The 22,682-nt window shown below is 44.3% G+C and overlaps 1 protein-coding gene across 1 annotated transcript; it reads left to right on the forward strand.

Annotated features, from left to right (window-relative positions):
* The first annotated feature begins 1,385 nt into the window (after positions 1-1,385).
* FRZB (frizzled related protein) lies at positions 1,386-21,700 on the forward strand. Its single transcript, XM_041487725.1, has 6 exons — positions 1,386-1,859; positions 10,545-10,592; positions 15,302-15,367; positions 17,590-17,794; positions 17,987-18,050; positions 20,673-21,700. The coding sequence occupies exons 1-6, from the start codon at positions 1,406-1,408 to the stop codon at positions 20,751-20,753; spliced, it is 918 nt and encodes a 305-aa protein (XP_041343659.1). The 5' UTR covers positions 1,386-1,405; the 3' UTR covers positions 20,754-21,700.
* Positions 21,701-22,682: the final 982 nt, after the last annotated feature.

A 22,682-nucleotide genomic window follows, 5' to 3' on the forward strand; every position in this document is an offset into this window, starting at 1 on the left:
ACTCAAGCCTGAGGCTTTGCTGTGACTAAATTTGAAGAGCTAGGAAGATGAGTAAAAAGAGTTGTCTCTTGAATTCCCCCTGCAGAGGAGCAAGCTTCCCTTTGCAGGGAAAGCCCTTTCCCTTTCCTTTGCCTTCGTGGCTACTTTGCAAGCCTGGATGCAGGTGCAGGGTCATGGGCAGCCTGACTGATGGCTCCTAAGGCTGTCACATGCACATGTGTGAGCACTTCTGCCTCCCTTTGAGGCCCAAATTTTCTTCTAGGAGTGCAGGAAACAAGGTTTGGGTCTTTGAAATTAGCACCTGCAGAGGTGGGCAAATAAAAGGTACCTGTACTCCACTGGCCGTATCACAACTCCTTGTTTGCTTGGCATGTGCCTTTGCTGGAACAAGGACATTAGCAGCTGAGTTAAAGGGATTAGGGTTTCATCTCGAGTCATAAAGTGAAAAACTGCAGAAAAGCCTTACTAGGCTTAGGACCCTGTGTTTGTGGGCCTGTATCCATGGTTGCTTTCACAGCTTGTTCACATTTTTGGTCTGGTTTCTGAGCACTGGCTTGTGGTAGGTGTGTTTCTACTCACAGGTTTGATTTAGGGGCAGAAGCTGGAATAATAAATGCGTGATTGAGCAGTTGCTCGTATGTTTATAAATGAAAAGAATTTATTCAGCTGATAAATGTTAGCTTGTTTTCTCTGTGCAGCCTGGTCCAGTGGAAGGTCCCTGTCCATGGCAGGGGGTTGGAACTCGACGATCTTTAAGGTCCTTTCCAACTCAAACTGTTCTGTGATTCTATGATTATATTGAGGTGCATTTTTTCAGATCAAGTCAGAACTCCGTTTGCTGCCCCACTGTTATGCAAGGTATCTTTAAGAGTATCCGGCCTCTTCAGGTTTTTTTTTACCCTTCTGAAAAGAAAGCATCCCCAGCTGCTGAGACAAATCTCCCTCATTTTTAAGCCGCTCAGCATTATTGCTCTCCTCTAAAACTGCTCGCTCATCGCTATGTCTAGGTGACATTCTTTTCGTGTGCACCTCCTGCTTAAGCATTTGCACCCAGCATAGTGTGTACTTCCCCCCGAAAAATTGTTAAAAAAAAAAAAAAAAAAAAAAAAAAAAAAAGGTCTTTCCTAAAAAATACGAATGTATCTCCGAGAGACTGCTCTGAAATCCTGTTTATATTCCCAGTAAGTTTTTTACTTCGGGGAGAACTCAAGCTCTCGCCTGCCTTCCGGCGAGGACGAGGCAAACGTCTCTCGGGTTCTCGGCAGCAGCAGAGCCCCCCCTCCCCTGCAGGGCTCTCCTTTGTTCGGGGCCGGGCTGCGGGGCGGAGAGGCGGGCCGCGGTGCGCGCCCGGCGGGGGCAGCGCGGAGGGGCCGAGCCAGGGCGGCTTACCGTCGGGCCGGGCGGCATGTGGCGGGGGCTGCCGGTGCTGGCCCTGGCCGGGCTGCTGGTGCTGGGGCGGGCGCCGGCGGGCCGGGGGGCGGCCTGCGAGCCGGTGCGCATCCCGCTGTGCAAGCCGCTGCCCTGGAACATGACCAAGATGCCGAACCACCTGCACCACAGCACGCAGGCCAACGCCGTGCTGGCCATGGAGCAGTTCGAGGGGCTGCTGGGCACCAACTGCAGCCCCGACCTTCTGTTCTTCCTCTGCGCCATGTACGCGCCCATCTGCACCATCGACTTCCAGCACGAGCCCATCAAGCCCTGCAAGTCCGTCTGCGAGCGCGCCCGCGCCGGCTGCGAGCCCGTCCTGGTCCGCTACAGCCACGCCTGGCCCGACAGCCTGGCCTGCGACGAGCTGCCCGTCTACGACCGCGGGGTGTGCATCTCCCCCGAGGCCATCGTCACCGCCGAGGGCGCGGGTGAGTGCGCGGGGACCGGCACCGGCGCGGGGACAATGGGCGGCGGGCGGGGAGGGCAGCCCGGGAGCCCTGCCTCCCCTCCCGCTGCTCTCGGATTCTCTCTGCTTTGCCCTCCGCTCTTCTGCTGTCTTTTCTCTGCCTTTAGCAGCAGCATCGCTGCTGGAAAAGTTTAGCTGTTGGGCGCAGAGTGTGTGTGACAAGTGACAGCCCCGCCACCGTTCTGGGGAGCGCGTACGAGCGTGGGAGCTGCGGCTCTCGTTCCACACGAACGGGAAGCGTTTCCACACCGCTCTCCGGGGATCCAGCGGCAGCGCTTGCTGGCAGAGAATGAAGAGCCACCCAAGTGAGGGGCAGCCCCCAGGCTGCCGGCTCCCCCTCTCCCCCCCGCCCCTCTGTGCTCATCTCCAGCCGCTCCCTCCCAAAGCAGGTTGCTCCCTTCCCACACAAGGCCACCACTCCACAGATCTGGGGAAAGATCAGTGCCCAGAGGAGGCCCAGACAGGAGCTGGGGGGCCGGGATCTCCCCAGCCACTTCCTATGCACACCTGGAGGGGAGAGAACACGCTCATCTTGAGTGGTTAGCACCGAAGGTGCAGTTACAGCACAGATTCCCCAGCAGGTCCCTGGGCTCTAGAGCTGTAGCCAGGTGAGGAGTGTAGCAAAGTGCAGCCTTCCGTTGTGTTTTGTTCCCAACATCCCTGAAGCCAGCCAAAGGCTGCATCCTGCACCCGAGCCCTGATGCTGTGTGACCACTGTGGTCTCACACTGCTCAGCTTTATCTCTGCGTCCTGTTTCACCAGCTCAGCTCACTGTGATCCCACAGGATGGCTGGTGCTGGCTGTCTGACTGCCATGCAGCACTGCTGTCAGAGGCAGGAGCATCTCTGCACAGTCAGGTGAGGACTGCTGACTGCTCAGACCATGCTACAAACCCGCTGTGGCTCTGGGATCCTGCTCTTGTCACAGCTGCCTCTGGGCTGCAGGAGTTGGCAGGACACCCCTCCAATGTGGTGAGCTGAGCACCACAGAGATATTGAACACAAGGAGCGATTGAGCAGGAAATTAAAGGAAGCTGGTGGGTGGTTATCACGAGTGAGCTCTGACCTTTTACAAAGTGACTACAGTTCCTGTGTACTTTCAGGAAAGCGTTTGCTGCTGGTGGGACCAGGCTACCATTTTCTTTGATGCAAAGTTCCAGTGCTGGTGGCTCTGCCAGAGCTCTCCATCGGAGGACTTGGAGAGCTGTACTGGGGTGGGAGAGCAGACCAGAGGGGTCAGAGCAGGGCAGCACCCATGCACCCCACGAGCTTGTTGTGCTGCTACCTGTCTCCTTCAGTGCCCACAGCTGTAGTGCTGGGTTTTGGGAGCTCACTGACAGGCAGTGGATCTCACCTCTCTGTCCTCCCCCAGCTGTGGCCTGGGAATGAAAGGGGGATTTTTCATGCTGTGCTCAGCACAGTATTTTACTGTGCTTCTGTCCCACTGCTAAATGTTTTATGTATCCCACTGCCAGTAATGCCAAACGCTGTAAATCCTGTTTTCTTCTCCTAACAAAATATCATGCTTCAGTTTCCTGACCGTGCTCCCCAGCTCAGCCTTCCCAGGTAAGCTGCTCTCTCTGTCTCCATTTATTTACAGGCCAGACAAACCCTACTCCATCTCTGACTCTATTCTCTTACCCTCTTCACCTCTTGAGACCTCCATACCCTCATATCTCCAGTCATTACTGCTATTTCTAACTTTTAGCTGCTTCCCTCTTGCCTTTTCCTACTTTCTTCCCCAGCCCATGAACGTAACCATCTATTTTTGCCATCAGCTGCTGCTCTCCGAGCGCTGCAGACCTGCGGGGGTAGTTTTGGGGAGATGTGGTTTTGAGCACCTTTCTCTGCAGCATTGAGGTGCTTTCAAAACCACCTTAAAAATGGCTCCAGCGTGAGCAAGGTTTGGCAGGTCTGCAGCAATTTGAAAGCAATCACATTCAAATCTGGAGGGAGGAAGCTTGGCTGAAATCGCCCCCAAGTTACCTATTTCTGAGGACCTCAGCAGTACAATAACCTCTTTGAGGGATTCCAGGGCCAGATCCATGAAAACTCTCTTTCAGTGAATGAGAACCTGATGACATTCTCATTTCTGGGCTGAATATTTTGAACTGATGCATTATGCACCAGACTGAAAGAATCCTTCTTGAGGGAATAAAACTGTTCTTTTAGAAAGCAGAGGGAAGGATTCCTGTTCTAGGAAGAGGTAAGGTGAACACTTTCAAATCCAATTCTCCAAATAAAGGATTGCAGCTCAGTAGAACACACAAATAACCAACTGCCTGATGAGTAGCGTGCAGAATCCCTGCTCTTATTTGCTTTAATTTATCTCCTAAGCATTCTAGCCCCTTCTGCTGTCTGTAAACTACACCTAATAGAGTGGGCAGAAATACAATCCATTGTTTTGTGGCTTTCTCTTGTAGAAGGGGCTTTTTTGTTTTCTTCAGAAGTGAAATCTTGTTTTTGGCTTTCGTTCTTTGGCTACCTGTAATAGGGTTCTGCTCTTTCCTCTTGAGGTTTCTGCATTATTGCTGGTGAGCATTAGAACGTTTGTCCTGTCCCTTCCATGAGAGAGCCTTAAGGATGATGTAGTCAGTGTTTGCCCTTGTCAGAGCAGGGACAGGGTTCACAAGCCCAGTTTCCATCAGCTATATTCCCTGCATCCCAGTAGCCTGTGACTGTTGCAAAGTATGGAGGAACTGTGGTTGGTAACATCTGTGATAAATTTCAGTAAGAAGTTCACTTTCAGCTGTTGAGGCACAGTCCACCACAGACATCTTCTAGGACCTGTCTCCATTTGAGTCCAGGTGTGAAGAAGATGCAGACGCCTCCTGTCACAGCACCAAGGGGCTGCTGACGTGGTGAAGGGGTGAGGCAGCTGCTGCTTTGTCTGTGATGGAGATAGCTGACAACAGTGCTGTGGTTTGGGCTCAGTTAGAGGAATAGCTGTGCACACCCCCTGGGCTTGTGCTGGTCTCCAAAACCCGAGTGGGAGTACTGATTGGGAGGTCTTAAGTTCCTCACGTTACAGAGACTGACTTAACACGTGTGGGAAATGTATGTTTCTGGATTTTTCATGCTCTTTGGGAAACATCCGAGTTCCTTCACAGCCAGAAAGCAGAGGGATGCTGCAGGTATGGTGTGGGTGTTCTGGAGGCAAGTGTCATGCTGAATAATTTGGCTTTTTATGGAGGATCCAACAAATCATCATCCAGGATGGAGAATGAAAGAGCATCTTGACAATACATTAACACCCCAGGTGTCAGATTAGTGCATGCTAATGTCTGCAGTCTCCTATGGCATTTATCCCACATCCCTGTCCTGGGCTTTTTGGAGGTGAAAGTGGTTCTGTGTGCTGACATTAGTACAAGTTGTGTTACATCTCTGGGAGGTCCTGTTCACTTGCTCCATATATTTCATATGCATATGCTCATTCTTCCTCCAGTCTATCAGATTATCTTCTTCCCTCATTCAGGGCCCTATCAAACTTCCTTAGGTCTGTGAAGCAGCAGGAACTGCTGAGAGAGAAAATTGTCTCAAATCTAGAATTTCAGAGGCAGGACCTTTTCTTTAGTTTTGCAGGTAATAAGTGGCCAGTGTTGGTGTTGGGATGCTGACTGAAAAAGCATCTCCCATGTGGCTGCTACTGCCTAGCAGAGTGTTTATGTCTCAAGTGAAATGTTTATTCCTGTTTTGAAGAGGGAACTAGCAACAAAACCAGAAGAGTGTCACGGGTGTTGTGCATATTGGAAGTCAGATCTGTCAGGCAGGTTGTCTCACCTTATCTTACTTAGATAAGAACATAGCTTGAAGGCATGTTGGCCTGTTAATAAGATGTTGGAGAAAAGGGAAACCACATTACAGGGTATCAACCGTGTGTAGTTAACACCCAAACTATCATGAGGTGTCTAAGAAGAACTTTGAAAAATTTTTTTTAAAAACCATCTCTTAAACATTAAAGAAAATTATAGATTATTCACATGATGGACACCTATTTTCTTAAATCATATGTGAACCCATGATTTCTCCATGTTGCCCAAGTCCTCCATGTCTGTCTGGAAGAGTTCATAGTAACCCAGGATGTTAATTTGGCATTGCAGGCTTAAAAGGCAAGTGAACAAGTCATTTCTCATGCTTGTTTCTTATGTATTACTAACTTAATTTCCAAAACAGTGGTTTCCAAGCTCCAGATCAAATTTGTTCTGACTCAGTCTTTGCCTAGCTCTGCTTAGAGCAGTCGATGTGCATGGCAGTGCTGGGGGAGTGTTACCGACCGTGCTGAGGATGAGCAGTCGTGCCCAGGTTATCATTTATAAAGTTGGGATTTGTTTAGGTCTTTGCCTGAAACTTGGGAGCAGCCTCATTTCTCAGTTAAATAACAAAATTATTACAAGCTTCAAGCCTGAAACAGGACAGGAGAAGCAAATAAGTTAATTTAAATCTTAGTAATGAAGATACGACCAATGGTGTTAGGCTCACTACAGTTCAGCTGCCTTTGTAGGCTGAGTCCCCTGGATTTTACAGTCTAAGCATTTAGTCAATACCTGGGCCATTAAATGTCATCAAAACCTGGTGGGATTTGTTATGAGGAATAAAACGTTATGTGGAACAGCCATGTTGCTGGCTGCTCTACAACTTGGGAGTTTGAGTTCTTTGCCTTAAATATTAACTAGAATAAATTTTCCTATCACTTGCCTTTTCTGTGCATGTTTTTGCAACCCACTTAGCAAAGATCCTCTCTGTATTAATAGCTGAAATGAATGACAGTGAATTCATGCACTGTGGAAGGGTTTCTTAATTAATGGGGCTCACAGATGTCTCAATCTGAAGAAGGTACCCAAGCAGCAGCCACTGGCTATGGCTTAGTTCTTTGGAGCACAGTGCCTGGAGTGGCTTCAGTAATAGCTGGGCATAGTCTTTAATCATAATGACAATCAGGATCATGTTATTTTTTGCCTTTCTCTGCCTTTTAACATTTTTATTTATTTAAACAGTGCTATAGGAAAGATGTTTGCTCAAAATTAGGTATTACCAAGTTGTTTCTCTGTTCCAAACCTCTCATCTAAATCTGTGGTTGCAGGCATTGTTATTTTGTACACTTACTGTGTACGTGGCTTTTATTTAGCTCTCCTTGTTAGTGTTTTGTTTTGGTTTTTATTTTATATAGAAACCCTCTGAAAAGCAATTAATTAGGATGGTGTATTGGAAAAAAACAGTTTGGATTTGTCCCCTGCTCCTAAATAAAATTTAATAGGAAACTTTTGGATTGGACCTCTGGATAGTATTCTTCTCTTTGGCAATCCAGCTACCCATCGCTGACAGGTATTTATTTCAGGAAGATAGCTTTGCACAGACAGAACTTGGCAGAGGGTTTGCCTGTGAAGAGAAGTGGAACAATAGGAAGTCAGTTGTTTGGGGGATTTTAAATGGCTTTTTTCCCCTCCCTCTCTCTGCGTTGCAGCTGAAGGTCTCAGCTTGGTGGAGAGAGGCCTGTGTCCATCAGGCTGCTGGGGACAGGGGCTGGGTGGGTGCTCCCCCAAACAACTGACTTCCTGTTGTTCCACTTCTGTTCCACACCTGAGACCTGCCACGTAGCTGGTGGCAGGCCTGGGCTGGACCCTCTTCCAATCTCCTGTCTGGTAGGTAAGCAGGGACCAGACTTATGAGCCTAACTGGGGAAAGGGTCAGGGAGATGAGAAGGGTTTCCAGAGAGGTGTTGTTGGGTGGCAGTGTCTCCAGTTCCCTCCATAGGCCTGTGCTCCTGTCCATCTGTAGAACCAGTCATCCCTGAGTAGGCATGAGTGCATTGGAAGGGATGACCATCAAGGCAGGTCAACACTTGCCTGGCCCAAGCCCTCCCAAGTCCAGAACTGAGCTCTGAACTGATGTTCACCCCTGCTTTGCTCACCCTTGGCTGTGACACCAGGCTGCCCTGCTGCCTCTGTGCAGGCACACAAACAGGAGGCACTTCCACTCTGCACACGCTGTCTGGGTTCCTCTGGCTGCACACACAGCTCATTCACTGGGAATTACTGGTTTGGGGTGGGACAGGTGACCTGGCAGTGCAGAGTTAGGAGATGCCTCGAGGCTGTGGTGTGCTGGAATTTAGTTAAAAATAAGTTGTGTACCCATGGGTGTGTGGGAAGATCTGGTGTAAAGCAGGTCAGTTCCATGCTTGTTGGAGTGTTTATACTGCCCATACCAAGCTCACTGGTTCTCCTCGTGTTGGTGTGAGCTCCAAGGACAGTTCCTCAGCCAGTGCCCGTGGGCATTGTACTCCACATGGGCCAGGGAAGGCTGTGAACCCTTTACTGGGCTCTGCTTTATTTTGAGGTGTAATTTCAATGTGGATTGGGCTGGGTTTGCTCAAGCACCATGAAGTCATGCCTGCTTGGATCCATCCTTGGTTTAGGTAGGGACAGTGCACTTCAGGGCTTCTTCTTCCTTCTGTGGATGGGAGATGGTAAACATTTAATCTGATACTTCTCTTGTCTTCTCTGTCATGAAGATTTTTTTCTGTCCCCAGTAACAATTTTGATAGAATGGAGAATGTGCTTTGAAGCTATGAACAAACTATCCCTGAAATACCTGTTTTGGGAGGAATTTCAGCTTGCTGGGCCGCCTGAAAAACCAGAGGAGTTGGCTTGGTCGTGTGCAGCTGGCCTTTGAGAAAACCTGAGAAGGTGGCCAAGGCAGCTGAGTGGGAGGGGCAGGGAATCTGGAGAGCTTTCTCTGCAGGGGTTTGGGTGCCCAGAGGGGGGAAACACCTGAGGCCAGCCCTAGGTAGACAGGGAGCCTCTGTGACCCCCTCTCTGTGGCTGGAGGGTTCTGCAGATGTTTTGTGTGTACTTGGAGCAGATGGGAGGATTGTCAGACCAAAGACCTCTCTCTATGCTTTCACCACATCAGAGGGAATTGTAGATTTAAAGCTACAGCTTGGCTGAATGGACAAGACAACAGGTAACTGACCCAGGAGGGGAAGAATGAGAAGTGTGATTGTCCTTTTGTTTACCATTTGCAAGAGGGAAACCATTTCAATTCCTCTTCCATCACATCCTGGAGTACCAGAATGCATTTGATGCAATATGAAATGCATTCTTAATGCACTGAGGATAACTCAGGTGAATAATCAAAATCAAACATGTAAGAAGGAATCAGCTTGGGTAGTCTGACTTGTTACAAGGCAGCATGGTGAAGATTCAGAGGTTCTGTGGAAGTACCTGGTTGCAAAGATCAGATTGACTCCATAAAAATGTTGGGTTTTTTCTCTACAAACGAAAATCCTGTGGTAGTTGGGAACTTTCTTTGCAAGAAAATGGATATGATGTTTTATTAGCAACAGGATATTGAATATAAAAGAGCATCTATTCAATCTTCCTTTGCTATTTTCTATACCTTTTGCTTTTTATGTTGATTAGAATAATTATTCCTGAAGTCTCAAAATTTTTTAAAGTGAACTATTATGTTGTTTTTCAGCTTTACTCTTGCCCTGACTGTGATTTAGCATGTAAATGAAGTTTCATGTTGCTTTGAGTAGTATAGGTATTCATTAAGTGGAGATATAATTTTTTTTTTTTAACAAGGATGGGAAAATTAGAAGGTTAGCTGAGTAATATTATTTTTCTTGTAAACAGGTATTACAGAATTTGTTATTATATATATATATATATATATATGGCCCTTATAATTTAAGAGAGGAGCTTTTGCTACATTTGTTCTACATTGCAAAGGCAGCTGTGATGCCTCCATGATTATGTAATAATCTAAGTTGATTGTAGGATACCAGATTCCAGAACTGGAAGAGCAGCATAAATGAACAAATGTGCAGAATTACAGAAGGGCTTTTTCTTTGCAAGCTGATTTGTTTTTCCATTTTATGTGCCATTCTAATAAAGTGTCTTGCCTCTCTCCCAGTTCTTGTTCCTCTTGCATTTATTTTGTCCTCAGCTCATTCAAAGTTATATGCATTAATATACTTGTTTTTCATTATTAAATATATGTATAAACCCATTAAATTGTGTGATTTAATAAATAGGTTTGAAATGATGCATTTTACTAATGTGGGACACAGTCCACTTATGAAGGCGTCTGAAATGTATGAAAAGCAGATCTTTGGGCATGGTGCCTTTTTAAACTTCTGTTCCTTATCTGTCCTTCAGAGTAATCAGTGTGTTTTTAAACTGAGGGGAAGGGCTGGAACATTTATTTTGGCATTTGCTTCAACAGTGTGATTATGGTTGCTTGATTTGATTTCCTCAGCAACCAAAAAAAAATCCCCAAAAGTAATTTCTCCTTCATCATCTAATTAAATGCAAACACTACACGTGTTTTCTGTAGTTGATCAAAATTCATGGCATAAATGTCAAGCCTTGTCTGAAACCTGCCAGTCTGTAGCAATGGAAATGGGATATTTAGTCTGCTTCAGCATTTAACATGACATGCTGGGTTCAGGTGAAATTTGGGTAAGACATTGTGTCAACTTTACTGGACTGACCTCTAGAATATTGCAAACTGTTTATTAGTCAAGTTATTAAGTTTCCACATACTAAATGTTAGAGAAAGAGAAAACATTGTGATGTATGTGTAGTGAAATAATCCAATATTAAAAATACTAACATTTCTTTGCATATTTTAAAAATCCATGCCAGATTTCCCTATGGACTCTAATAACGGCAACTGTAGAGGTGCTGGCATTGGTAAGTACATTTTTATAAAACTGTATAATAAGCTGTAGCCTTTCAAATCCTTTAAATATTTAATTAAGAGGGGTACTAAGTGATAAATACTTAAATACTTAGTCTTGACTGAGAATACTGTAGATTGTGCTTTTGCATTCCATGGGCAGGTGGGATTTGGGGGCTGGTCAGCCTCAAAATGTCCATCAAAGCAGGAGGGCTGTGCTGATTTTATTAAAAGTTCTGTCTTGAACAGAGAGAGTAATCATTAAATTGATTTTTCCCTGGGCAAAACCACTGAAGATAATGGTTCATTTTGACCTTAAAGTTCTCAAATTAAATTTAGTACTCTTTGTAGATAATGGCAATACTCCTGTTAGCCTGAGGAGGTTGAGAATGGCACCTTCTGAGGCTGGTTTTATTCCAGCAAGTCCCCTTTGCTTTTTATTTCCGTTTTGGTTTTGCTGGAACTGAATAAAACTGAATAAAACCCCTTGAGCCTTACCAGTACTTGCCAATGCAAAGAAGCAAAGCCCAGGATGGTGGCTAATAATTATAGGAATGTGAATCTTTTGCTTAAGCAAGCCAATGACTGTAGATTTCCTTGGATTTTATTATGATTCCATCCAAAGTTCTCAGGTCTTTGTCAGGAAATTGAGACTTGGAAGCCCTAGCACTGACCTCCATGTCTTTCCTTCTGCAGAGGGGCTGCTGAACTACAGTGTGCACTGATGTCCACTTCAACAGCATAAACACCTAAAAGGTGTTGAACCTAACACTGGATACCTACAGATGTAATTTCAGCACTGAGCTCTGTCACCAAATTGCAAAACTGTATTAGTAATGACCAGTTTATAATACAGTTTAAAATTTTAATCAGTAGGTCCCAAGGTGCAAGCAGCTACATTTTTGCAAAACGTTCTTTAAATCACAGTGCATACCCTCTAGAAGCCCAGGTGCAGTTAAAAAACCTCATAAAAGCAAACCCCTTAGCAGGCTTTGCTTTAAATTGTCTTGAGCATGGGACCATGTCTGAAGGTCTGGCTAAAGATACTTGTTACTAATGTTAGTATCTTCATAGTTTGAAGCCATTTTCAGTTGTGTGGCATTGAGAAAGTAGGGATTTCATGCATGATGTGGACTGCACAGAGAGCGTACAAGCTTCACTTTGAGCATGAAAGCAAAGCTGGATGCTCTCCATGTCACCTTATATCAAAACTATGAGGCATATCTTCACTGCTGCCTGTCCTGGGGCAGGTAATTCCAGTGAGTGACCCTGCAGTGCAAGAGGAAAGTTTGTCATGTTACTGCTGTGGTGCTTTGAAGCCTGAAAGCAAAACCAGACCTAAAAAAATCACATCTAGAACATAGGGTAAGGATGGACAGAAAAATTGCTGATGCAATATCTGCTGATGTCACTGCCTTTTACTGTGCATACATCAAATTAGTGATTTTTCTGCTTTTTCTGTACAAACATGATTTCGGGTTCAATGTGCTGCATCTGTCTGAACTGACAAACACAGCTGGACCACCTAAAAGGCCATGTTTCAAAATGGCTTTATTTATGTGTTCAGTAAAGTAAATTTGTAGTTTTGCCATTGTAAATAGAGACTTTTTGTTTGTTTGTTTTTCAAGTAGCAAGTTGATGTATTTTTTACAAAATCCTCTTCTCAGCTTTGTGGTTTCTGCATCTTACTGCTTGTGCTGCTGTGCATGGTCACAGGGAGCAGGACTCATGGGTTATCCCTTTTTGAGACACCTTTTTTCCCTGTCAGTGTCTGCTGGCAAAACCTTCCCTCTGAGTCTGCAGGGGGGTTTTTTGGGTGTCCTTTTTTACCTCTGTTGGCAGTGAAGTACATTGTTTTCTGCTTCATCACATGCTCAGGTTTCTTAGAAGATTTTCTAGAGTGTTTATTTTTTATCCTTTCTTTGTCTGGGAGGTGTTTGCCAGGTTTAAGTGCCTGTACAGGTCAGGATTGCAGCCAGGTTTTCCATCATGCATGCACGTATATTTCAGATGACACAGATGTTTCTTGGAAGCAATCCTTGGGGAAAACCATTCTCTCCATGTCTTTTGGCATTTACAGAGCGAAGTTTTCAGAGACAGAGGCTTTAAGCAGTTTGTAATCCTGTATTTTCTTGAAAAGAAAATTTAATGGCTGGCTGTGACCTCAGCCAAAGCCAGTCTCTGCTGCCTCTGTGCTTGGGACGTGCCATTGTTGTGGTCTCAGAGCTCTCCTGGCAATCCTGGCAGCTTCTGGGGAGGCTGTCAGGTAGGATGGGATTTTCCCTCAGCATCAGGTGGTGCAGTACATTTTTACAGCCACCTTTTGTGGGTGTTTCCACTCCCTGGGGCAAGGTCAGCATTTGCCTTCCTCGGAAAATCGCTGTACCAGGGACTGGGAGAGAGGAATTGGTTCTGGCTCTGACTTTGTAACTGACCTTGGCAAATGACTTTTGTGCTAGTTTCAGTATCTCTAAATACTGATTAGGAATAATGCAGCATTTTGTACAGTTCTTTTAAATGTAAATTTAAAAAGCATGAGGGTGACTTGGAGGTTCTTCAATAAGAACATGGGCAGGTCTGTAATTTAGAAATAGAACTAGACTAACAAAATATATTCTAAAATTAATAAAGTAAGCCCATACTGCCTTAAAACTGAAGGAAATGTGAGACTGTCCTGCAATTTAGTCTATTTTATTTTGCCTGGGACACAGTGCAAAGTTCTGTAGAGCAGGAGAACATTTCAGTGTGCCACTTGTTGGGCTTGAGTGCTGAGGTGCCTGTGTGAGCGTGGGTCACAGGAGCACATCTTTTATTCTCTGCTCCAAGGCAGCTGTGATTTGGCCTACAGTATCCATGAGCTCACAAAGGCAGAAGGGAAGCCAAAAATCACTTCCCTTCTCTGCTTTTGTTATTTTAACACAAACACATAGAAAAGTTCAAGTCTGTAGGACTATATATAGGTTCCTCAGGATGTGTTTGAAATTCAAGGAAATAATATACTTTTCTTTTGAAATGTTTTCCTCTTTCCTGTATTTTTTTTTTTTTTTGCATTTTCAACCACGAAAATTCTTCCAATGGAAAATAATGATTCCATCAATTTTGATTTTTTTTAATATGCAGGAATCTTATATAATCAAATAAAAGTTCTTTTTCAGACTCTTCATGTTGGATTTAACTAAATCACTAGCTTATATGCATTGATACTTAGGGTGATGGTGCATAGAAATAAGCTGCATTAAATCTACTTCCATTTATGCCAAATCAAATGTCAAAATAGATGCCCATGCACATGGAGTACTGGGATCTGCTGTTTGAAATTACTCCAGCAAGCCACACTTAGACACTGGTGTAAAATAAGTAAATATTTGCAGAAGGACAAGCAGCCCTGAAATACCAGTGGTGTTAATGAACACCACTGTGGGTCTGGAGCTTCAGCATTAGCATTCCCTGGGCACTAATGAAAATGGTTTTACCTCTCTTAGAGTTCCCAGCTGGCTGGCATCTGCACCTTTGGAAATGCTGCTCTGACAGTGCTCATTTGTGTTGGTTTTTTTTGTTTTTGAAGGCTATCTTTCTGGCCACAAGGGCTAAGAATTTCTCTGTTTTCATTAAACTTGGGCTTCTGGGTCATAATAAAATGGTGTAAAATTTACACCATTCCTCGTGGTGGACTGGATGGACCTCTCAGCAACCTGATCCAGTTGAAGATGTCCCTGCTTATTTGCAAGGAGGTTGGACTAGGTGGCCTTTAAAGGTCCCTTCCAATGCCAAATATTCTGTAAATTCCTGCTAGCCAGAATATCCCAGTTTGCTAAACTGACTTAAAATACATAATATTCAAAAAAATGTTCAGTCATGCACTGCCATAGTGTTTCCTTTCTGTGTCTCTGTTATGGTCTGATAAAAGGAACAGCAAGGAGGGCATTCCTTAAGTCTAGCACTGAAGAGAGAGCAGCATTGCAAGGGTGGAATTACAGCACCTGCAAGCACAGGATTGAACATTAAACTGGCTTAAAATGATGGTTTTGTCACTCCAGACTCAAACTCTGTGTGTCTTTGTTGTTGTGCTGTGGTTTGGTTTTCTTTTTTTTTTAATTTTTTTTATTTTAGAATGCCAGGTTTTTCTCCTAAAAAACATTTAAGGTCTCATGGACAGTTCCACATCTCCCAGCAGAACAGGCCAGGAATGCCCTGTGGTTTTTAGTGTTTCACTGTAATAAGCAAGTCACTTCAGTGAAATTTTTGTTAGGTGTTTTTGGATTTAACCCTTTTCTGACTTAGAGATGGGGTAGCTGAGAGGTGTTTTAAAAACTTGTGTTCCATTTTCAGTCTCATGAGAAGGGTGAGACAGTACAGGTGTTGCAATTCATGCCATCACAATCAGAAGCCAACTATTTCCTAATTACAAAACACTTACAGTGTTTCTTGGCTTAACAAGATTTAACAGATCAAATTAAAACAGGTGATAGATCACAGTTAGATGACTTATTTAAAAGATAAAGCTTTTTACACCTTAGCTAAAAAAGCTTTACAACATAAATTTGTATGCATTAATTAGTATAATAACTTCACCGTACACAGCAACCAATGAACAAAACCATCACATTTATTTGATTTATCTTCTATGAATCCAATTTCCACGCTGTGTGAGCTCCAGCCTTTGGGAAGGTAGTCACTGAATACATGCTCTTTTCTTTCTAAACAAAGCTTTCTGTTTGTGCAGAGCGCTGCAAGTGCAAGCCTGTGAAAGCCACGCAGAAGACCTACCTACGCAACAACTACAACTACGGTGAGAGCAGCTGCAGGGCCAGCTCCCAGCTCTTCCCAGCCTGCAGGAAGGGGCAACTTCCATTAAAAAAGCCTAAAAAGTTCACTGTTACTGCTGGTAACCCAAGATTACTTGTTGCAGGAGGAAGGGGTAGCTGAAACGTTTCCAAATTGGAAGGATGGAGGGGATTAGCTTGATGTGTTAGTACAAGGGTATCTTTGTTATTTCAGTTTTAGGGCAGGCATTTGGGGTTTGTGTACTTCTCTGGTGTGAGCAGTGATGCAACAAAAATGGCACTGTGGGCTGCTGTGCCTGAGCTGCCTCTGTGATTTCCAGCATGCTCAGCTTTTGCAGAAGGGGATCTTTTAATGGCTTTCGTGCCCAGTAGCTCTCCGTGAGATCAGACAGGTTCTTTTCCTTCTGGTGTATGGAAGCCAGCAATGAGCATCTTGCCAGCTGTGTGATGCTGTCAGTGACAGCTGTAAAAGTGCACATGTCCTGCTCTTCAGGCACAGCACAGCTCCAGCCTCGTCTTTTTCTTCATGCTGCTTGTTTCAAGCAAATTAGGCCAATGAAGCCACTGAATACTTATCACAGGGACTGGACCATGGGGCCCTTCCCTATTGCAAAAACCAGCCCTTTTTAAGCAGTTAAGCCTTTATCAGTTACACAGTTTAAAATAATAACAAACATAATCCAGCCATACCCCACAATCTGAACACATCATGGTTATATAACTCCTTTTTCTACCCCTAGTTCAGCTGAGTCACTTTCCCAGAGTCCTCTTCTGCTTAGCCAAAGTAGCAGGCCTGAGCCATGATTTTACAAGGGTAAAAAGGCCTCTATTTTATAAGGCTTTATCAATATGCAGCACTTCCCTTTTTCCCATTAATCAGGTGAGGAGCCTTAGGTTCAGCCAGCTTTAAGGCTTTATTTAAATGGTAGCAGTTGCATAATATTTATTAGTATTATGCATTTATAAAGCCAGAGTCAGACAATCTTCTTTTAAAAATAGTTTCTGTTAAAAGCTAAAAAATTACAACTCCATTCAAACACTTTTTTGGTCACTAGTCAGCTGTATGTTGTTTTGGTGGATTTGTTTATAAAAAAATTAGAGTGACTATTCTCTGGTCAGAAACTGCATACGGCAGTCATTGAGCATGCTCCTGTCCATTTTCTCAAGCTTCTGAAATTAAATAGGTTTCAAAAGGCATTTGAAATATCCCCAAATTAAAGCAATATTTTATTTTGAGATCTTAAAAGGTTTTGAGGAAGGGAATCACTTGGGGTAAATTGTGCATACTAGGTGCACAAGCTGGTGTTTGTTGGCAGCTGTATTTAATGTGCCTGCAGTACATGGTGGCTAATGGCTGTTATGGGCAATGCATGTGGGGTGAGGAGATGTGCAAGTCCATGGTTTTCTTTCTTCTATATTACCTTTTTCACATAGGAGACATTTGGAATTTGGGATATCTCCTATTTATAGTGTGGAAAGGGACTCTTTGAATGGTGTGGTATTCTCTAGAGCATGGCCTCTGGGCTGGCTTTGCATTTGTATGTGGTATCAGTTCACTGGTCACCATGAGAGAATGGCAAGCTTTGCCTTTGAAAGGTGACCTTTCCTCCTGTGCAACGTGAGGCACAAGGAAAGGCCCAGAGAGGAAACAATTACAGAGGTCGTGGGGTCAAGATCAGGAGCATTTGAAGTTCAGCAAGAGCAGAGCAGATTAGTGCTGGGTCACTGGAGAGAATCAAAAAGGTAAGGGCCTGTCATCCAGCAGAAGTAGTGATCTGAGAAGTTTTAATGCACGTTCCCTTGTTGCGTAAGGCTCAGAGTGATAAAGTTGGCTCATCTGTACTGCAGGTAGTCAGAGAGGGAACAGCCACAGCTCAAGGGAGAGGGAGAGCATACGAGAAATAGATTTAATATATTTAGCATGGAAAGGGTGAAGAAGACAGGAAGGAAGGAAGTCAGAGCCCAGCTGAAACAGGACATAAATGCAGCTGGCACATAACTGCTGCTCCTGACCTTGTTATTGAGGGGCACACTGAGCTTCCTGGACCTCCTTGGTGGAGGGTGAAGGAATGAAGGGAAGAGATGGAGGCAGAGACATTGCAGGAGTTCAGCTAAGCTTCTGGTGAAGGACCATGCAAAATCTAATGCCAGAGGTCACCAAGAACAGCTCGGGGGTGACCTGCATGATCTGCTGCTTCTAACAGTGCTCTTTGTGGCTTCTCCCCAGTCATTCGGGCTAAAGTGAAGGAGGTGAAGACTAAATGCCACGATGTCACTGCAGTAGTGGAAGTGAAGGAGATCCTGAAATCTTCCCTAGTGAACATTCCAAAGGACACTGTAAACCTCCACACGAATTCTGGCTGCCTGTGTCCCCCCCTCAGTGCCAATGAGGAATACATCATTATGGGCTACGAGGACGAGGAGCGCTCCAGGTAACTCCTCCTGTGCTGTCCTTCACTGTTCCCCTGTCACAGAGCTGAAAGTCAGAGCCAAAAGGAAGGAAAACCTGGTGTGGGTGTCTGTACATCTCCTTCATGGTATTCAGGGAGGGCAAGGCACACAGATCTTAGTCTTGTGTGTGTTGGGTTGCACAGCCTCTTGATGGGGTTGTCTCTGTTGTGCAGGTTACTCTTGGTGGAAGGCTCCATAGCTGAGAAGTGGAAGGAACGTCTTGGTAAAAAAATAAAGGTAAGAAAATACCTCACCTGAAGTCCAGCGTTGTGGGTGCCACAAAACATCTACCTGTCTTTTCAAAATAAGGGAAGAAAATTCGTGTGCTGCCTCCAGTTAATTATCAAAAACTAACTTGGTGTTTTATTTGCTGTATTACTTAGAACTGCATGCTGAGTAAATAAAAGGGATACATTGAATTACTCCAAAGTATCCCAGTGTAGCAGCAGTCAAAACCTCTGCCTCAAAAAAGCAAATAATAGCAAATAATAGGGGACTTTTAACTCTGTGGGCAAGCTGTGTGTGCCACAACACATGCCTGCTTAGTTGGGGCTGTGATATGAGTTTTAAAAAAACCAAACAGACCGGGGGGCTTTACAAATGTTTTTCAGACTAAGTCATGGGCAGGGACACCTTCCACTCTCCCAGCCTGCTCCAAGCCCCATCCAGCCTGGCTTTGGACACTTGCAGGGATGGGGCAGCCACAGCTGCTCTGGGCAACCTGTGCCAGGGCCTCAGCACCCTCACAGCCATGGATTTCTTCCCTATAGCTAATCTAATCTAATCTAATCTAATCTCTGTCACTTCAAAGCCATTACCCCTTGTCCTGCCATTACATGCTCTTGTAAAAAATCCTTCCCCATCTCTCCTGCAGTCCCTTTAGGTATTGGAAGGTCCTCTGAGATCTCCCTGAACCCTTCTCCAGGCTGAGCAACCCCAGCTCTCTAAATGAAAATATATTCTGTTTTTTTCTTACTTAGATGTTTTTAATGCCTTCCAGGTTCTGGAAGGATTACCTTTTTATGTTTTGATGCACTGTAAAGTATCAGTGGTTTTGACCTTGTCAGGAGTGTCACTTTACACAGAATATTCTTATTTTGACACAATTTCTCAGCCATTCATTTGCCATAGTGGTTTTGCCTGTGCAAACCAGTCTTCTCCTCCACTCAGCACTTTCTTCATCAGTGTGAGGGTCACTGGCAGGAAAATACTGTTGTGTTTATAAAAGCACATTTCTCACATCAGTGGAGATTACAGGAGTGAAAAGATACAGGGATCTTATTCCAAGTTGTTGTTTGATTTGGCAGAACCCTGGGAAATCCAGTGCCACAGAGAAAATAACATTTTGCTGCCATGGGCTGATTTCTGCTCAGTTTCAGCTCTTGGGTGGTAACATCATTGGCTGGAATTTTTTTGGGGAGCACACTTACTTTCTCACTTCCTTCCTTGTTGTCTGTAACCTGCTGCTTCTGCCCTCACACCTGGCCTGGGGTGTTGAGGACCCTGCCACATCACCACTTCTCATCATCATCTTCCTTTCCAAGAGCATCAACACTTGTGCAAATTATATTTATTAATATTTATTATGTCTTTTTTTTTTTTTTTTACTGTGGTTTCTGTTGCATGCAAAAATAAATAATAATGCTTTTTTTGAATTAACAAAAACCCCTTAGCTGTTTTTTCATCCTTTTTCCCCAAAGACTGCATGAATAGCTTCATTTAAATTTTATTATTTGGAAGGTGAGTCCCCCTTGTGCTGAAGCCTTGTATCAGACCCTTCATTCACAGAGGCTGCAGGAAAGCCAGGAAACACTTTCCCTGTTTAAATGACTTTTCCCAGTCAGCTCTCATTGCACCCCTGAGCCCAGTGCAGGGTGACGTGGTGGAAACAGCAACTTCTCTGCTTTTGCTGCTGTTTGTGAACACATTTTCTGTGTGAAACTTGTGAACATGTGGATCTGTAACCTCTCTGGTAATTTCTGTACCTCTCTGCTAATTTCTGTAAATTACCAGAGAGGTAATTTCTGTGGTAATTTCTGTAAACTCCGTGGTAATTTCTGTGAACTCTCAGGTAAGTCCTGTATCCTCTCAGGTAATTTCTGTAACTCTGGTAATTCCTGTACCTGTCTGGTAATTCCTGTGACTCTCAGGTAATTTCTGTCTCTCTGGTAATTCCTGTGACCTCTCAGGTAATTCCTGTAACTCTGATGATTCCTGTAACTCTGGTGATTCCTGTAGCCTCTCAGGTAATTTCTGTATATCTCTGGTAATTCCTGTAACTGTGGTGTTTCCTGTAGCCTCTCTGGTGATTCCTGTAACTCTGGTAATTCCTGTGACCTCTCAGGTAATTCCTGTGCCTCTCTGGTAATTCCTGTAACTGGTGATTCCTGTAGCATCTCAGGTGATTCCTGTAACTGGTGATTCCTGTAGCATCTCAGGTGATTCCTGTAACTGGTGATTCCTGTAGCATCTCAGGTGATTCCTGTAACTCTCTGGTAATTTCTAGAACTCTGGCAATTTCTGTAACTCTGGTAATTTGTTTAACCTCTCTGGTAGTTCCTGTAGCTTCTCAGGTGATTCCTGTAACTCTGGTGATTCCTGTAACCTCTCGGGTAATTCCTGTACCTCTGGAGATTCCTTTAGCCTCTCAGGTAATTCCTGTGCCTCTCAGGTAATTCCTATAACTCTTAGGTAATTCCTGTAGCCTCTCAGGCGATTCCTGTGCCTCTCAGGTAATTCCTGTGCCTCTGGTGATTGCCTTTAGCCTCTCAGGTGATTCCCTTTAGCCTCTCAGGCGATTCCTGTCTCTCTGGCCATTACCCCCTCGCTGTGGGGTAACGGCGGTGCCTTTTCCCGCAGCGCTGGGACCAGAAGCTGCGGCTGCCGGGGAAGGGGCGCGCGGAGCCGGGCCCCAGCGCGGCCCCCAGGGCTCGCAGTTAGGGACACCCGTGGATGCACGGACGGACGGACGGACGCGTGGATGCTGCCGTGCCGCGGGGGACGCGCAGGGGACTGTACCAGGACTTCGCTGTTGGAGCGGCAAAGGAGAAATTGCACTATTGCACGTTATATTCTATTGTTTACTGCAAAGTAATGGTTTAGCTTTTATTAGGTTTTGTTCTCCCTCTTCGTTTGCCACCTGTTCCTTTTCGGATGTGTGCAAGTTCTGGAAATGTGTATTTTTTTTTTCTGTTGCTAAGAACTGTAGAAAACTGCCCTTATGAGGTGAAGAAAGACACGGATGTATTCGGATATATTCAATTTACCTTTTTATCTCCTGAATTTTCTTTGGGAGAAAATTCTGATGGGAGCAGGAATGAAATCTGGCCAAGACCATTGCTTAAAGTCATGACTCACACTGGCTTTCCCTGTTCACTCTTTCTTGGTCACTGTTTGCTGAAACTTGCTCTGTTTTGGGTAGGTTGTTATTGGGTTTAAGTGTATCATTTTTTATTCTGAAATATAATTCTGAAATACATTTTTTTTTTTAGTCAAGAGAACTGTTTGAATCAGTATTAAGTTTTCTTACAGATAAACCACTTGCATAAGGCAGAGTCTAACTTTAAATATTTCATGCAACAAACACAGTGTGCATATTCACAGAGAACCTGGGTTTTCCAGTGCTTTGGGCCTTAAAGGAAATATTATCTAGTTCTGTAACCATAATTTATAACTAAATTTATGCTTCTTCTCTTATAATGGCAGTTTTTCCCCCTTTTCTCAGCTGAGTTATAGGAGTAGACAGACTCACCAGGCCTGCTTCTCAGTACAGGTCTGCAGTTTAGCCTTTTGATTTTGTGGTGTTATTCTTAAATCCGTGCCTACATAAACAAGTGTTCAATGCTCGGTAACATATGTCCAATAAAAGAATTGTAGTTGCCAACACAGACCTTACCTGACTTCTGAACCAACATCTTATTGTTGATACTACTCTTGAAAATATAAAAACAAACAAAAAAACCCTTTAATTTTTGTGCTTTAATAGAATTCTTTGCAGATGGTGCCAACATATTGGAAATTATCTTTGTTTTTCTACTCTCCCATGCTTAAAAGAAATCAAAATGGGGTCCATCAAAGAACAATTCTCTTTGGTATAGTCTGCAGAGGGGAACCAGCTGTACTTAAAAAGAGCAAGTGACTGTTGTGTTCCAGCTGTCAGTACTGTCTTTAGCACACTAGGGCTGCCTTTTGTAAGAAAATAGTGTTGAGTTGTTGGGTGGTTTGAAAATATGATGAAGATGAGTGGGACAGAAGTATCTGGGAATGTTATAATAATGATGTTTAAAGATTTTGGTCAATAACCAGCAGTCTTGGGACAGGTTTCCCATTGGGTTAGATACCAAGAAAGTTGAAAAAGAGCAACATCCTGCAACACTCACATTTTTATTTATAATTAAAAATAAAGGGATAATTTAGGGGAAAGATTGGTTCTGAGAGCTGGCAGAAGGATATCAATTCTCTAGGTATTAAATCCTCAGTATTCTCTCAGAATTACAGAGACCACAGAATTATTTAGGTTGGAAGAGACCTGCAGGATCATCAAGTCCAAGCTTTGATTGATCTCCACCATGCCAGCTGGACCACAGCACCCAGTGCCATGTCCAGGCTTTTCTTGAAGACCTCCAGGGATGGTGACTTTAACAAGCATTTCTACTGAGCTGGTAAATAACAGAACCATTTGTTAAGCTGTGAACAGCTTGTTAAATAATGTTAAAAACCTCATTATTTACCCCAAAGCACCCACTGAAGTCCCTTAGAGGAGTGCTGGAGTGGCAGGGTCAGCAGTCACCACTCATCATGTCATGTTCTGCTATGAAAAGAGCTGTGAAATCACCAAACCCTGTTAAAGATGTAGAAAATCCCCGGGCA

This window comes from Pyrgilauda ruficollis, unplaced genomic scaffold, assembly GCF_017590135.1.
Source record: "Pyrgilauda ruficollis isolate IOZ18807 unplaced genomic scaffold, ASM1759013v1 scaffold83, whole genome shotgun sequence".
Classification (NCBI taxonomy): Eukaryota; Metazoa; Chordata; class Aves; order Passeriformes; family Passeridae; genus Pyrgilauda; species Pyrgilauda ruficollis.

Coding starts and splice junctions, on each gene's coding strand:
- FRZB (XM_041487725.1), top strand. CDS start 1,406: ATGTGGCGGGGGCTGCCGGTGCTGGCCCTGGCCGGGCTGCTGGTGCTG. Junction 10,593..15,301: donor CTGTAGAGGTGCTGGCATTG/GTAAGTACATTT, acceptor CTGTTTGTGCAG/AGCGCTGCAAGTGCAAGCCT. Junction 18,051..20,672: donor GTCTTGGTAAAAAAATAAAG/GTAAGAAAATAC, acceptor CTTTTCCCGCAG/CGCTGGGACCAGAAGCTGCG.